Below are 17,316 nucleotides of genomic sequence, written 5' to 3'. Positions count from 1 at the left end.
CCACCATAGTAAAAGTCTATAACGGAGAAAATAAAATTCTGTTATAAAACTTTAGCATATAATTCTGTGTAATCTAATTGAATAACTTTTAATCTCTAACATTGTAAAATATAAGAAAGCAGGTATAAAAATGCTATAAATGTAATATAAAAAATATGTTTTCTAGGGTCCGCAAAATGTTGCATTAATTCATTTTTGACTTCTTCTAAACACTCCCGGCGATGTAATAAACATGCTCATTTTGCAGCCTCTTGCCTTAAACATTTTTCATGCTCATCTTCGTTAGGAATTTCTGTGTAATTAATTTTCTCCAACATCCTGTAATGTATTCCGCATCATTATCTAAAAATTATTGTTCAATAATATAAAGTTTTATATTTATTTTTGTTACCATCCTATTTGTTACTATCCTTTTTTTTATGTTCTATTTTATTTTTCTCTGTTCTATTTTTATAAATCATTATCAGACTACTAGATATAAACTGTGCAGTATGTTTGCAAATTTTTAAATAGCAACAAAATAGCGGAAAGAAAAAATGTATATATGTTTTTGGAAAATATGTATATATGTTTTTCGAAAAAATGTATATATGTTTTATGGAAAATATGAAATTCTTCTTTTTTATTAAATTTCTAATTATAATAAAGATGTCTGTGGCAGAGAAATCAATGCTTAGCAAAAACATTTTATTTATAATAGATCACAACTTTGCGTATTATAGTTCAAAATTTTTTCAGGATGATAAAGAGAGCACAATGAGCATATATACATTATCTCTCACCGATGAATTGAATGCAATTATGATATCCCGAAAAAAGTCCATACATAATTAAATATAATTATATGTGTATAATAACATTGGAAAAAGAGCCATAGTTAAAACAGAGCTATTAGATATGTTCGTTTCAATTTGCCTTTTTATTATGGATATGTGGACAATATCCTCTATGTTTACTGAGATTCTAACTATCTTCAACTCGTTTTATTCGAGGCTACAGTTCACTATGGAGGAAGAAGTAGACAATAAACACAATTTTCTAAACGTCACAATAATTGTAAATAACAATGTAATAGAATTCGGAATAGTATCATAAATCTACCTACTTTAGGAGATACCTGATTTATAAATCTAACCATTCACTATGCCGTAAGAGAGAAACCATCATTGGTTTGGTGGACCGAGCCTTTGTATTGTTATACCCGAGATTTCACCAGAAAAACTTAAAATTGATAATTGCTATTTTCCTAGACAATAGTTATCTTCTGGCTTACATTTCTAGTACGATTTGTGAACGTATAAAATTCTAATTTACAAAAAACCGACCGACAGCTGTGACCAGAGAAAACAATCAACCAGTGGAATCGCATTCAATTCTTTACGATATCTTACATTACTATCTTTTCAAAGCAATCTAAATAAGTTTTTCTACGATCTTGATACGAGATTATCATATGCCGGTTTTGACAAACTTAATGATTTTGTCAAAGTACAAAAAGACTCAATCCTTAAGGATTGAGCACAACAACTTAATGTACAAAATTTTGTGTAAAGATTGCGACGCATTTTATGTCGGACAAACTTGTAGACAGCTAAAGAAAAGGATTTCCGAACGTCGAAATCACATATGTAGAAACATATCAATCAGCTCTGGGTCATTACGAACTACAGACTTGAGATCGATTATGAATTTTACTGGAATGGAGTCGAAATTTTAGACAGTAAAACTTCGCTCGGTAAAAGGCTCGTCTCCGGAGTGCTGTTCATTAAGCGGCAGAAGAATGGCCAGCAGGGTAATACAAAATATTTACACCATTTATGACAAGATGATATGTGAAGAACTTGTCAAAAAATTAATCGATTAAAAAATTTTGAGTTTACATTTAATTTTAAAAATTTAGATTAAATTTTTAAAATTAATTAAATTTGCCACATTCGCCTTGTTTCCAATGTTTTTGTTTTTTTGTCTTGTTTTCGTGATCTTTGTTACGTATCTTCACTGTAGTGGAAAACTTGGCAAAATTTAAAAATTGATGGGTTTGGAAATTAAAAATTGGATTAAAATTTAAAAATTTGGATTGAATTTTAGAAATTAATTAAAGTTATCTCATTTTCCTTTTCCCACCGTTTCTAGTTTTATTTTGTTTTATAGCTTGTTTTTGTGACTTGTACGTATTTCTTCTATAATTGAGAACTTGCCAAAAAATTCAAATATTGATTGATTAGGAAACTTAAATTTTAATTTGATTTCAAAGTTTGAATTGGAAGTAAAGATTAACCAAACTTGCCGCGTTAGTATTTCTCTCGCAATTTTTGCTTTTTTAAATCTTTTGTTTATGATCATCTTTGATCATAAAACAGTTTATGATCGTTGTTTATGTGAACGTACCGACCGGTCAACATGAGTCATCATTACATTTATAAACCATAAACCACCGACAAATATACATATGGCGATGGCGTGTGGATGTTGTTCACTAATTTGTACAGACCTTACGCGAGTTTTAATGAGCCTTTCTTTCTAATTAATTCTAATTTGAAATTTGATTTTTTTTATAATAACAAATATTGTGTAGGTCAAATTTTAAAATTTCGATGTAATCTTTACATATTTATATCCAAGCTGAAGATGGACCACAAAACGGTCCAAGGCGTATATTTTTAATGCACATTTGTTAATAAAATTTAACAATAATTAGTTCGCGCACTAGTATCCGCGCCTTGGCTCTTATCTGCTGGTTTTTCCACATAATTGAAATACATTTGTGCGTATCTTTCACATAAAAATAGATTTTTCAGTTTTAAAAAATATTTTACTCAGAATATGCTACAAAATTATACAGAAAAAACTATATGATACCATTTAAAAAAAAATAACATTGATCTTAAAATTTGCGTCAAAAAATTTTCTCCGCTATTTAATATGTATCTCATAAAATCGTATAAGCACGTATAATTTATTTTTTGAAGAAAATACGTTTTACGAACTCATACGATGTATATAATTTTAACACATTCTAGATAAAATATATTAGTGTACTATATTATATTCTTAGAATGATCTTTTTGAACCGGAAAAATCAATTTTCAAATAGTGGATATACACAAGTATGTTTAAGAAAATAGAAAGAAAAATTTTTACTAGCTTACTACATCATGATTATGTTTAAAATGAAAACAGACAATTCTAGCAAAATTAGAATTCTATAAAACTGTAGCCGCGCCTTCGAATTACACGTCCACATTAACAGAATTTATTTGTTTCGCCGATCGGAGAGATAGGACGTAAATGATTTGAGCGGGTTTAGTTTGTTGAAAAGTGTTTATTCCTTTCGACACCAACTCCCGGACCGTCTTAGGTAATCGCACGCGACAGCAAGATATAATCGGACACGCGAATTATCGTTTTAACTATAACTATATGAGCGTTAGACTTTCGGTGTGCTCCCGGTGAAGGCTTGCGACGAAATGAGTTAACGAAAAGCCATTCTTTCCGATCCCGGTCGATACGTGTACCACAAAAAAGGAGGAATTTCGATCGTTCGACTCCGAGAGCCAATCGGCTATCGACAACGAGGTGTTTGTCGGAATCGAACGATACGAAGAAACTACAAAAACGGAATGAAAACAAGGCTTCGCACGTAACGTCTCGCTTTAGAACGTTCGAGAAACAAAATTAATAATATAATTTATAAAACTCTTACTTTCTCGAACATCCCGCTCGCCTCGTATACCGGGTAGGTTACGAAATAACTGGTTAAATCCTACCAACATAATCGATACACTAAAAAATGACCCGGAGTTAACGCGGAAAAGTCATTCGGATCATCATGTAACGCGGAAATCGGGCGGGAATTTAGGCAAGCCTCGATTTGACACAGCAGCGTAGCGAACTCGATCTGCGATAATGTTCGGGAACCAATCGCTCGTTTCAAATGAAACTTTAATCCTTTGACACCGGCTTCCCAAAGTCCGCCGAAATGCGGAGCAGAGGGAGGTATAAAATGCCATTTTACGTTATCATTAGCTATAGCGTCTTGTATTTGAGGGTCGGCGACAAGTCGCTGAAAGGTAGTGTTTAATTCGCGGTCCGCGCCTTGAAAATTAGTGCCGTTATCACTGTACATGTCGGATGGAAGACCGCGACGGCTTGCAAATCTCCGAAAGGCGGAGAGAAAACCGTTAGTAGCGTAATTATCTACGTATTCTAAATGGACGGCCTTTGTCGAGAGACAAATAAAAACGGCAACATAATATTTTTTGGATCGTTGACCGCGGCCGACTGACAGAATTATATTCATCGGCCCGGCGTAATCGACGCCTGTGTGCGAGAACGGGGCCGAAGGCGTGACGCGGGGCTGGGGGAGATTCCCCATCAGCTGTTGCGAGGTACGTGCGCGTTCGCGTACGCACTTTACACAACTACGTATGAGATTTTACACTGGTGCGCGCTGAAATTATCCAATAATTTTGGCGTAAAATTCTTAACATTAATTGAGTACCTCCATGAAGAGAGGCTTTATGAGCTTGAGCGATTAATAAATCCGAAATTCGATGTTTCGGTAAAATTATAGGGTGCCGTTCATCATAACTGAGTGACGAATTGTCAATCCGCCCGCCAAGGCGAATTAATTTATCTTTCCCGAGAAAGGGATAAAGCGATAACAAAGAACTGGATCTTGGCAGTAAACAATTATCGTTTAACGCTTGAATTTCGGATGGAAAATGACGTTGTTGCACGTAACGGAGCCAAAACAAGGAAGCTTCTTTGAGTTCGGCAGCGGACAAGCACGTCGTATTCACGTTCGTATTGGTCGCGCGACATTTTAGATTATTAATAAAACGTTGCACGCGTGCCGTGACTCGAATTAACTTCTTCCATGTAGAGACTTCGTTCGGTAATTTCCACTCCAGAATGTGTTGAGCATGACAAACGATCGTATTTCGCGTTTCGGTTTCGATTATCTGACGATCGGCCTCAAGTTGATCTTTTAATTTATCATGGATCGGCCACGCGGTAGAAGGGGAACGCAACCAGGCAGGGCCGGCCCACCAAAGTTCGAAATCGCGGAGTTCAGCGGGTGACAAACCTCGCGACGCGCAATCCGCTGGATTTTCTTTAGATGGGACGTGATTCCATTTAATCGACGGCAGCCGAGTTTGTACTTCCGATACACGATTCGCCACATAAGTAGTCCATCTTGATGGATGGCCTCGTAACCATGCGAGCGCGACCGAAGAATCTGTCCATCCGTACATCGGAATATGCTGCAAATTTAACGATTTTTGCGCGAATTCTAGCAATCGAGTTAATAAGACTATGGCATTTAATTCTAGACGCGGCACGCTAATCGTTTTAATCGGCGCTACCTTTGATTTTGCGGTTATTAAGACTACTGAAAACTCGCTGAGCGATCGGAGAATTCTTAAATAAACGACAGCGGCGTACGCGCGATTAGACGCGTCGGCGAACCCGTGCAACTCGATAGCCAAATTTTCCGGATGCATTCCAGTCCATCGCGGAATGCGAATTTCTTTTAAATTTATGAATTCCGCACAATATTTTTTCCAGGACTCTAACAAGTCCGCTGCGATAGGAAAATCCCAATCGAGTTTTCTTAGCCACAGTTCTTGCATCATAATTTTCGCGGTGATTATTACCGGAGAAACCCATCCCAGTGGATCGAAGAATTTCGCGATAAATGATAGTATCAAACGTTTCGTATTCTATTGACCGAAGGTGACTCGATCTGAAAACGAAACGAATCTTCTCGTGGTATCCACTTAAGTCCGAGCACCTTAAGCGTATCATCCTTATCGAATGTACGAGCGATAGCGAGTTCATGCTCTCCCGGAGGAATGTCTGTTAATAATTCTATAGAATTGGCAGCCCATTTGCGTAAATGAAAACCGCCTCGCGCCATCAATTTCGTAAGCTGATCGCGACTTTCCTTTAGCGACGGAACTTCATCGGCGCCAAATAGAACGTCGTCGACGTAAATAAATTCTTGTACTATTGTTTGTGCTTTTGGAAAAGAATGACCTTCGTCGAGAGATAATTGATTGATAACGCGCATGGCTAAATACGGAGCTGGAGCAGTACCGTATGTAACTGTAAGCAATCGATAAGATTGTATCGGAGAATTAATATTAGATCGCCAAAAAATCCGTAAAAAATCGACATCGTCTCGATGAACGCGGATCTGTCGAAACATCTTTTCGATATTGGCGGTGTACACATAACGAAACTGACGCCAACGAAGGATAATTGAGGACAAATCGCGTTGTAATTTAGGCCCGGTCATTAAATGATTATTTAATGTAGAACCATTGCTCGTTTTGCACGACGCGTTAAATACTACGCGAAGTTTCGTCGTGCTGCTAGACTCGCGTAGTACCGGATGATGCGGTATATACACCGCTTGGTTAAGCGTCGGATTTTCGTCGGAGACAGGTTCCATATGACCCATAGATTTATATTCATTTAAGAAAGAATGATAGGGTTTCGCGAGATCCGGATTTTTTCGTAGGCGTTGTTCTCATTTCGAATAAAGAAGCGCGGCAGTTTCGCGCGAAGATCCTATATCGAGCGGAGGGTTGGTTTTAAATGGTAACCGTATTATATAGCGGCCGTCTTCGGCACGCTGATGTGTTTCGATAAAATGTTGTTCGCATTTTTTATCTTCTTCCGACAGCTGAAGTTCGGAAGAAATTTCCTCGATCTCCCAAAATTTTTGAAGGAGAGAATCGAGCGAAGGAAATGTTACGCAATTTAATGAAGTCGCGGAACCGGTGATTGAATTAGAAGTGCCGGTAGGACCGGATAATATCCATCCTAAAGCAGTAAGCTGGGCCGTCGGAGTTCCGGTCGGACCATGTTTTACCTTTTGCTTTAATAACGATCCATATTAATCTGATCCGATGAGCAGATGGATCGGATGATTGCTAAACGGATCCGGATCCGCGAGAGATAATTTCCGTAAATGCGGCCAATAATCTACGGTTTTAGTCTTTGAGCCAGCATATGACGTAATTTTTTGATATACGAAAGCAGTCAAAGAAAAGGTTGAGGAACCTCGTCCATTACAAGACTCGAGAGTAAGAGACACCTGAGATTTCGCTACGCCACTGTATCGTTCGCCGAAACACTGTACGTGGAGGCTCGCGCGGGAACGTTTCGTGCGCATAGTTTGACACAACGATTCCGAGATAAAGCTAACAGCCGAGCCTTGATCTAACAACACACGAACTTTAAATTTACGTCCTTCGATGGTACGAAGTATTACCCATGCGGTGGCTAGTAACACGTTCGGCGGATTTTTCAGCGGCGAATGAATCGTTTGAACGGAAGCGAAGGCGGTCTCGTTCTTCATCTCAGGGGCGGCTGAGCCGCTCGGTGAAGCGTTAAGCGTTTTGTTTTCCGAAACAGAATTTTCACTAATCTTCTGTACTGGTATATTCGAGTCACGATGCAAGAGCGTATGATGTGCTCGTCGGCACAAATTACAGCGTTTTTTACTCTTGCAAGAGTTCGGGAAATGGCCGACCTTTAAACAATTAAAGCAACATTTGTGCGATTTGAGAAACTGAGTTCTCTGTTCGACGGATTTACGCTTAAACTCGTCGCATAACATCAAATTATGATTGCCGGAACAATTCAAACATTTTTCGGTGGCTACGTTATTCACCGAGGCCCGATTAGAGCCTTTATTTTTATGAGACGAAGTATCGGCATTTAACTTAGAATGTTCGGTTAGTCCTCGAATTCGCAGCGTCATAAAATCTCGAATCTCTTCATAAGTCGGAGATGCGGTTGATTTACCGCGTTGCAGATTCCACTCATTACGTGTGCGTGGACTAAATTTTTGCGAAACAATATAGACTAATAAGTCATCCCATTTTTCAACAGGTCTGCCTAAATTTGTTAACGCGGCTAATGACGCGGCAACGGTATCGCGTAAACCTTTGAGTTCGACAGCGGATTCCGTTTTCATAATAGGCAAATCAGCGAAAGCATGAATATGCGCATGAATAATCGCGTTTTGATTATCGTACTCTTCGATAAGTAATTTCCACGCACCATCGTAATTTGTGTCTGCAATCTTAACATGATTAATTAATACAGCGGCTTCGCCCGTGATACTGGCTTTTAAATAATGTAATTTCTGCGTATTCGACAGCGATTCTTTCGAGGCGACGAGCGATTCGAATATTCCGCGGAAGTTTCCCCATTCCGCGAAATTACCGGAAAATTTCGGCAACGGGATTCGTGGTAATTGCAATGAAACCGCACCAGACAATTCGCGAGAAGAAATGGTATAGTTAAATACTATTATTTTTTTTAACAAGATTGTTACACCCATTAACTACAATTATTATTAAAATATGAAAAAACTGATTATTGTATAAAAAAAAGATTTTAAATAAATATATTATTTCAATGCACAAGTATTTTATTCTTATTCCTAAAATCACATTGTAAAACAACAATTATATAAGGAACATATAATGAGCGATTGTTTTTTTTTACAACTAGTACTACTAATACCAAAACACATTTTTCATTATTCTCCAGCTTAATGACGTTTTATATTTACAAATTTTTCTTTTCATCAGTGCTCATATAATGTATTTTGTATTCAATTTCCATTAAAAGATACGCGTAAAATAAAATTTATATAATTTTATTTATATATTACAATCCTCTTCAATTAATAAAATTAGTTTTTTTTTTTGGGTATACAAATCAAATTATTTCATATATACATATTATATAAAATATTAATAAATAAGTTTCATATACAATATATATAATATATCCATTATCGTCAATTTCTTTGCGGTTTACGTGCGTAAATTTCCAACATATCATATATATCGACATCGGTTTCGTTAAAATCTGGAATATTACGATAAACACGCTGAACTCTTTTTTCTATATTAATAAATTGATGTGTGAGCTCATTCTTGATGTCTTTTTGCTGCTTAGATGACATGTTGTCCATAAATGAAAGGCCAGAAAAGATATACGCTGTCAAAATAAATAATAATTTTTATATGTAAAATTATTATATATAAAAATAAATAAAAAATTAATTAAATTATTGATATGATTTATATTATTATTAAATTACTTAATAAAAAAGACTTTTTCTATACCATTAATATTTTCCATCATTTATAATCAGTATATAAGTATGATTGGTAAATGTAGCATGAAGAGTAAAAGTACTTACGTAAAAGATAATTTGAAGTATATTTCATTAATGGCGCAGGACGATAGTACTGAATTATAAATCCGAAGAATTGAAGCAATTGCCTTACTTCTCTCGCAGGATTAATAGAATAATGAAATGGTGCCATGTATTCCTTCAGGTACCATGTAAATATAAGAATAATAATGAAAGATATGTAGTGGAAACATGTAAAATAATATTTAAAATATCGATATATCTATATCTATACCTTAAAATATGATCCGAAAGTTTGATGATTCACCATACGTCTATATAACGTGAACGCATCGTGAATTGTTACGATACACATATGAAAGTTTCCACCAGGTTTCAGCATTTTATAAACATTTTCAAATTCTTGACTGTTAAATAAAGAAAATAAATACAATTATTGCTATAAGTTATGCATGTGTTAAAATATTTCTGGATAATTAAAATTTACTTTAATCTAGTCCCAATTTAATAATAAATAATAAAATATTGAAATCAATTGACATAAAGCGTTTTTGCATTTAAAATGTTATTATTTTATAATAATTCTTTGGATAAATGTTGACAAAATTATCGAAAGAAGGGAATTACATGAAAAAAAAAAAAAATCTTCTTTTCTCTTTTACAAAATATAAACTTATTTTCTACTTACAAAATATTAGTACGAGCATGCACAGTGGGAAATGAAAATATATGATCAAATTGGCCGATATATTCTTCAGGCAAATGTTTTGTCTGAATATCCAGAACTTTAAAATCGATTTGTCCATTGTTTCTATAATTTCTTCTTGCGTATTCGATCATGGTTTCCGAGCTATCAGTACCTTTAAGTCGTACGTAATAATCAAATTAGAAAAAAATAATTTTATCTTAATATATTATTATATATATTCTTTTATAATTTATTATATTTCTTACCTATTATTGTCGATCTTGGTTGAAGTTTTGGCAAAAGACAGTATCTTGTTGTGTATCCGCTACCACAATTAATTTCCATGCACATCCCAGGTAATAATAAACTTCTTTGTAATAATTTGCAATTTTGAATATACAATTTAACATTTAATTGTTTCAAAGTAAATTCTGGATTGAATTCCATGTTTTTAGATAGTTTAAGAAATATCACGTGTGTTGATAAAAAATTAAAAAATACGGTATACTATAATATATTCGGTAACAACCTGTGTCACACACGCACACACATACACACCGAATGCAACAGAACAGTATGCCGCAGCCTGACCTGTCTGAAAACTAGCATCTATCCGGCATCCCCACTTAGGTAGATTTTGGCAAGTGGAAAGTGGGGGGAACAACTATTGTAAACTGCGCAAGCGTTAGATATTTCAAAAGTACACATACCATATTTCTAAAAAAAAACTTTCTAATGGAAGATAAAGAAAATTTTTAAAGAATTGTTGAAGAAATAGTTTTGTAAACACAGATATAAGATCAATGCGGTTAGCCGAGCAATTGATCTTTCCTGCTAACGATTATACAATTAATTCAAAATAAATTATAGAATTTCTTTAATTGTCGTGAAGAGAGAAACGATACATAGTTTAAACAAAAATTTTATGCAAATTCTCAATATCATAAAACGGCTTTTAAACCGAAATGAAAATGTGTGAAATTTTTAATAATAATAATTTATAAATATACAATATATTCATACACGTGGTGGAACTATGCTCGTACTCGTAACAGTTTTATCAGTCTCTAAACACTGAGCGTACTCAATTTCTCGTTCGTGAACGAGAATGAAAAAATACTAAGCTTTGAAATAAAATATATTTATGTCTTATACTTATTTTTTTAATAATAAAAATCTTTTCTTCATATTTCAATAGTAACGGTTATATTTCAATTGTAACGATAGCGATAACGAGAAAGATAGCTGAGAGATAGAAATAGCTATTAAGATATCTAATGTTGTATTTGGACAAATCACTCCACGATTAGAAAAAGAAATATAACAATGATAATAACGAAAATTGGCCAAAAAGGATAAGTTATAAGGAAGCTAACATTGTTTCTTGATAAATAATCGCGATTAAAAATATATTCGTCTGTATTTTTTTTTTCTATCTATTTATTTATATACGAGTATCAACGCCATGCGATTGCTTTGATTACAATAAGTCACACACATTGCATAATTTTAACATATAATCTACAGTAAAATTTTGAAAACATTATACAGGGTGTTCCATTTTAATTTCCTCAGGCAGATATCTCAAAAACCAAGCCCGGAAGAGAAAAATGTTTCAGACGAGAGTTGTGTGGCTTCAAGGGGGCCATAAGACGGTGACAATGATTTGATCTTGGAAAATCATTTGAAGGTCATGTGAAGGTCAACTTTAAAATCTTAAATGGAAACCCCCATTTTTTATTTAGCATTTTTGTAGCTAACATCGAGAGCTTTCCAAAACACTATAATAAAGTATTTTTTTATTAAGTACTTTTTGAGTTATTTTATATTTTAATCTGACATATTTTGATATAAAAAATTAAATATCTCGTAAAATATTTAGTTTTTGATAATCTTACCGTAATACTTCTATGTACAGAATAATGAGCCAAACAATTAGTATAAAAAAAAATTGTTTTTAAGAAAATTATTTACAATGTATTTTTTTAAACAATTATTTGTTTTTTTTTTTGGCACTAATTAATTTGTCTCATTATTCTGTACATAAAAGTATTACGGTAAGATTATCGAAAACTGAATATTTTACGAAATATTTTATTTTTTATATCAAAATATGTCAGATTATAATATAAAATAACTCAAAAAGTACTTAATGAAAAAATACTTTATTATAGTGTTTTGAAAAGCTCTCGATGTCAGTTACAAGAATACTAAATAAAAAATGGGGGTTTCTATTTAAGATTTTAAAGTTGACCTTTACATGATCTTCAAATGATTTTCCAAGGTCAAACCAATGGTACCATCTTATGGCCCCCTCGAAACCAAACAACTTTTGTCTGAAAAATTTTTCTCTTTCGGGCCTGGTTTTTGAGATATTTGCCTGAGGAGATTAAAATGGGACATCCTGTATATATATATGTATATATATATATAATTTTATTTTTCTTAAATATACTTAAATGTTTATAACTTCAAAACTAAACTTTTAAAAAGGTACACTTTAATGTAACAGGTTCAAAAAAATCAACGTTAATTACATAGATCAAAAGTACAATATTTCAAAAATAGACTGTGAAAATATTAAAGTCGAATTCGTAAAATTCGTAGAAAGTGTAAAAGAGATAGAAATTTGAATGAAATGGAAAGTCGTGGATTAGGATTTAAAATCGCCGTCATGTTAGAGAAAATCCATTTGGATCCTTTTAAAAGCTATTATCCCGTACTAAAGATAATGAAAATATGAATCATCGTGATCGGACAATAATGCAAAATATTCACCGGTTTCTATAATGAGAAACGGCTATCGAGAGCGATGTGTCGTAGCTTAAAATGATTCAAAGAAGCTTGTACGAAGCCCGTAAAATGGAAAGAGCAATCTAGCAAGACTTTTCCAGCAAAAGGAAAGCGTACTTTGCGATAAATCCGGAATAGCAGACAAAATATACATATCAAATCCAATTGTAAGTATCGTAAAATTTTATCAAAAATTTTAAACGATGGTACGAAGACCGAAATATTAATGTTCACTCAAGGTCATTTATCAAATACAGACTGACAAACTTTCTTTTATTTTCTGTGATTATACGCTCATTGTGTATGATTCATGTATACTCGCGTAGACCGACAATAAAAATGACAATAGAAAGTGAGGATTTTCAAAGAAAATGTTTTACGAGCGTGTAAATCCGACAGGGAAAGTTAAAGACAAATAGATATTACAATTGAACGACAAACAGATGACAGGATAGACAAGACAATTTTCGAGCATATGTTCATTCAAGCGGCATGTCATATGTCAAAAGAATGTTTTCTACGTAAATTATAAATAAATAAATAAGATAAAAATGTTGTAAATTGACAAAAAATTTGTTGCACGATTTCGATAAATCTTAAAATTTTCCTTTTCTCATGTTACATTTGTAAAAATTTTTGAATAGAATAGCGTTTTTTTTTTTTTCAAAGTTATATCCTTTAACGTTTGTAAGAAACTTTTTTTCTTTTTAAAATAGGAACTTTCTATTGTCATCTGTCTCAATCTATGTATGTACCAATTATATATTATATTATAGGCTGACAATAGCCGAAAATAAAAATTTATGGTTTTATAACTCCATAAGTTCGTAAGCCCATAATGTTGTAAATCATAAATGCCCATATAAATTTGTTATTTTTGTGCATGTTTTGTTGCTTTTGAGAATTTATTTGTAAAATCATAAACTTTTCAGAAAATAAAAAAAAAAAAAGAAATGGAATCACTGTTTTCGAAACTTAATGTTAGAATATTTCCTTAAATATGCAACGTGACTTATATCGCGATGAACCTCTTAGCATTAAAAATCATACATAAATAAATAAATATAAAAGAAAAAGAACACAAAAACCTTATTAGAAAAAAAGAAAATTCTACAGTATTTTTTATTTTCTCTCATCAGTAGACAATTCTCTGTATGAAATATATGTATCATTCTTTTAGAAAAAATTTCACATTTACACATTTTTTATTTCATATTTGTGATTTTTGACATTTGAATCCTGTTGTTGAGAAAAAATACGATATAATTAAAACTAATCAAATAATTGATTTTATATTATTGATTTATAATCGATTAAGCACAAATATAAGAGCTCCTTCAGTTTATAAATTATGTTTTGTGCGATGTATAGTTTATAGGCATAAAATCATAGACGTATAATATATATTATATTATGTCTATCTCTTTCTAAAAAAGGCATTAAACCTCGAACTCGAATATATTGAAGCCTCTTTTTCGCGATGCTGATTGGCCGTCTCATTTGTGCGCTGCGACTTGCTTCATTCGTGTTATTTGCAACTGTCAAATCATGCGAATTTTGACAGTTTGACAATTTGTGAGAGAAAAAATTGAAGTTAGGAAAGAAAAGTTAAAAAAATTGGGAAACGTCCATAAGTAAAAGCGCGCGTCTATGTTGTTCTAGTGCATATATAAAATTAGTACAGTTTCGCTAATATTTGTTTAATAAAAAAAATAAATATGACTATTTCTCCTTACTTCAAATTGCAGATTGACAGAAGACATTTGAAGATACGTTGCTCAATTGACATTTAACAACATCTTCCATCTCATAGTTAATAATAATTGTTATTACAAAATCAAAATCAGAATCAATTATCTTGACACTATGTCAAAAATGGTCATGGATGAAGAAAAAGAAGATAAATTTATGATCGAGATGGAAGGAAGAATGTACGCGCCTTTAGAGTGGGATTCACCGGCAATATGCAAGATACAGGATCTCAAAGAAGCGCAGTATGAAGAAGCTCTGCGTCTGATAAAAGTTTAGCAGCGCGAACGGAAGAATCTGAAAAGAATAAAATAATCCCGCGTGATAACTTGATTGCGTTAATCAATCTAGTTTTTTATTTCAATCATTCAACGAATGAACAAAGCTTCTTGTTGTCTGCTCCATATTTTCTCCCTTTTGTAAAAATCTTTTTTCGAGATGAATTCTTCGGTTAAAAAAAATCACGTTTATTTTACTCGACTATTCGCATTACTGTCAATAGTAAATTAGAATAAGTATCTCCATTTTGATTGTAAGAATGCACTTTTTTATGCGATGCATAAATAAAATATTAAATCGATTAGCGATCGAAATTTCGCTTCAACATCGCTCCCTCTCACTTTAACAATAATTTAATTCGATTACATTGTAGAGAATAATATGAAGATAAAAATAATCCCCTTATGAATATTACGAAAATGAAAGTTGATTCTTGTGCAGCATCATTTCTTTCGAGAGGAGCCCATGTGCAAAACGGTGTCCTTACTGCAGGATGAGAAATCTGTCAATGTATATCTCGATCTTATAAAAACGTGGATGAAAGACACCACCAGCTTGGTAGCTCTTAGTCTGGCATCGGGACGTGTCGTCGGAGTCGCTGTTACGCGAGTTAATAGTGATTCAGATAAATCCGATACGTATAATCGAGTGCAGGTACGTGTGTTATTATTATAGAGATAAATAGAGATGAATAGAAAATAATGTCTATTCGAGACATTTAAAAATGCGACACAAAACTATAATATCGAATATCAATATACATTAATATGCTTCAATATATTTTTTTTTTTTTTGTATAAAAATATCTTATGTAAATAGATATTATATAAAAATTATAACCTGTTACATTAATAATTAAATATATTATATTTAATATATATATATATATATATATATATTATATTGTATTTATTAAAAATAGATATATTATATTTATTTTTTAAAATAAGTATATAATATATATCCAAAATTTTTGATTTAGAATTTCGAGGGAAAGGCCTTGGAGAAAATTATGAGCTTAATCAGCGCTTTAATAAAACAAACGGACGCGTACAAAGAGCTCGAATGCAACGTGTATTTTCGAGTTCATATCCTATGCGTTCATCCGTCATATCAACAGAAGAATATTGGTGCCGCCCTCTTGAATACTTGCGTCCAAGTCGCGTCCACGCTGAATTTAGCGGCCATCGGTGGCGTTTTCGCGTCAGGTCGCAGTCAATCGCTCGCGTTAAAACATGGTTTCCGTCTCGTCACGGAAATCCGTTACAGTCGATGGATTATCGACGATCACGTTGTATTCGATGATACCGGCAAAGGGAATTACTCGGCCGCTTTTATGGGGATGCGAGTGTCTACCGAGGAATCGCTACGCAAGTCCTGAGATCAAAGAGGATCCTCAAGTAAGAATCTGATAAATTGATATCATGTATCGATTGAAAAAATCGAGAAAATTATGTTTTTTTACCCTACGAATCATCGCAAGAAATCAGATTTTTTTTACAAGATTAATATATTTATTCTGACAATTAATACAGATATTTTTTAAATGATCTATATATATATATATTTTTTTTTTTAATATTCCGACGATAATATTTAGCTTTTCGTAAACATTTATTGAACTGTGTTTATGTCAAATGCGTATAGAAATGCGCGCATTGAAGAAACTGAAACTTGCTTTCGCGGTGCAGCGATAGAGCGCGCTGATGTCGCGCGAGAGCGGTCGAGTCCGGGTCCGTTCGAAATGCGTGAAGGTGCGCGCGCAGTCGACGATAGGATGCGCAGTGGGACGGTCGCTGACAGCGTACCGAGTGCCGGCAGTCAGTGCATGACGGCCCGAGGCTTGTATCGAGATATATCGTGACTGTTCGCGCTCTCAATCTCGCGAGAAGTACGCCGCCAGTCCCGGGCCGCGCGATACTCGTTACGGGTAGAGGAACGCGAGTGAATCTTCCGTTGTACTTTGTCGCGTGCGTGTCCATCTCGACGTCCGGGAGTCGTGCGGTGCGTGATTACGCGGTGTACGACGGTAATCTTGGAGTGGACGGATTCACAGCGGAGGAGCCACACCGGTGCGACAAGAGACGAGAGAGAGAGAGAGAGAGAGAGAGAGAGAGAGAGAGAGAGAGAGAGAGAGAGAGAGGGCGGGAGTGAGCGACGAGTCATCCCGGTGAGTACACGGATCTCTTTTCAGTATATACGAACTTGACGTAAAAATCTTTTACACGACAGACACCTGACTCTTTCAATACACTGGTGCTGGTTTGTCTCGTGGACTCTTTCGCACGCTTGCGAAAAGAGCACGTCGGTCATTAATTAATGATTATATTTTATTACTGCTTCATTTTGCTTTCGATTATTACGACTCTGTAATAAAGCACTCGGAACATAGGTACATAAAATATGTTATCGACTTTTGCAATATATTTGATTCATGCGCATCCGCGCTCCACTCGTATAAAGGACATCTGAAATAATGGACAATTTCGAAACATTTGTATTATTTGAAATTGAAAACGATAACCCTCTGCGTAAATGTGAAATAAATTAAAACGGATCGATAGAAATTTATTACCGAAAATAATAACGATGGTAAAATAAAAGAAAGATACAATTT

At 34.0% G+C, this 17,316-nt stretch overlaps 1 protein-coding gene and 1 long non-coding RNA gene across 2 annotated transcripts in view; both read left to right on the top strand.

Annotated features, from left to right (window-relative positions):
- The window catches only part of LOC138934975 (uncharacterized), a 33,326-nt gene that overhangs the window by 7,741 nt on the left and 8,269 nt on the right, over nt 1–17,316 (top strand). The gene's annotated exons all lie outside the window — the stretch shown is intronic.
- Nucleotides 14,553–16,080, top strand: LOC138934891 (uncharacterized). Its single transcript, XM_070299040.1, has 3 exons — nt 14,553–14,693; nt 15,141–15,353; nt 15,682–16,080. The coding sequence occupies exons 1-3, from the start codon at nt 14,553–14,555 to the stop codon at nt 16,078–16,080; spliced, it is 753 nt and encodes a 250-aa protein (XP_070155141.1).

Source organism: Polyergus mexicanus, unplaced genomic scaffold (assembly GCF_030449975.1).
Source record: "Polyergus mexicanus isolate NDT 795.1 unplaced genomic scaffold, iyPolMexi1.0 SCAF_7, whole genome shotgun sequence".
Classification (NCBI taxonomy): Eukaryota; Metazoa; Arthropoda; class Insecta; order Hymenoptera; family Formicidae; genus Polyergus; species Polyergus mexicanus.
Note: the sequence above shows the minus strand (reverse complement) of the source record. Positions and strands in the feature narration are given on the sequence as shown.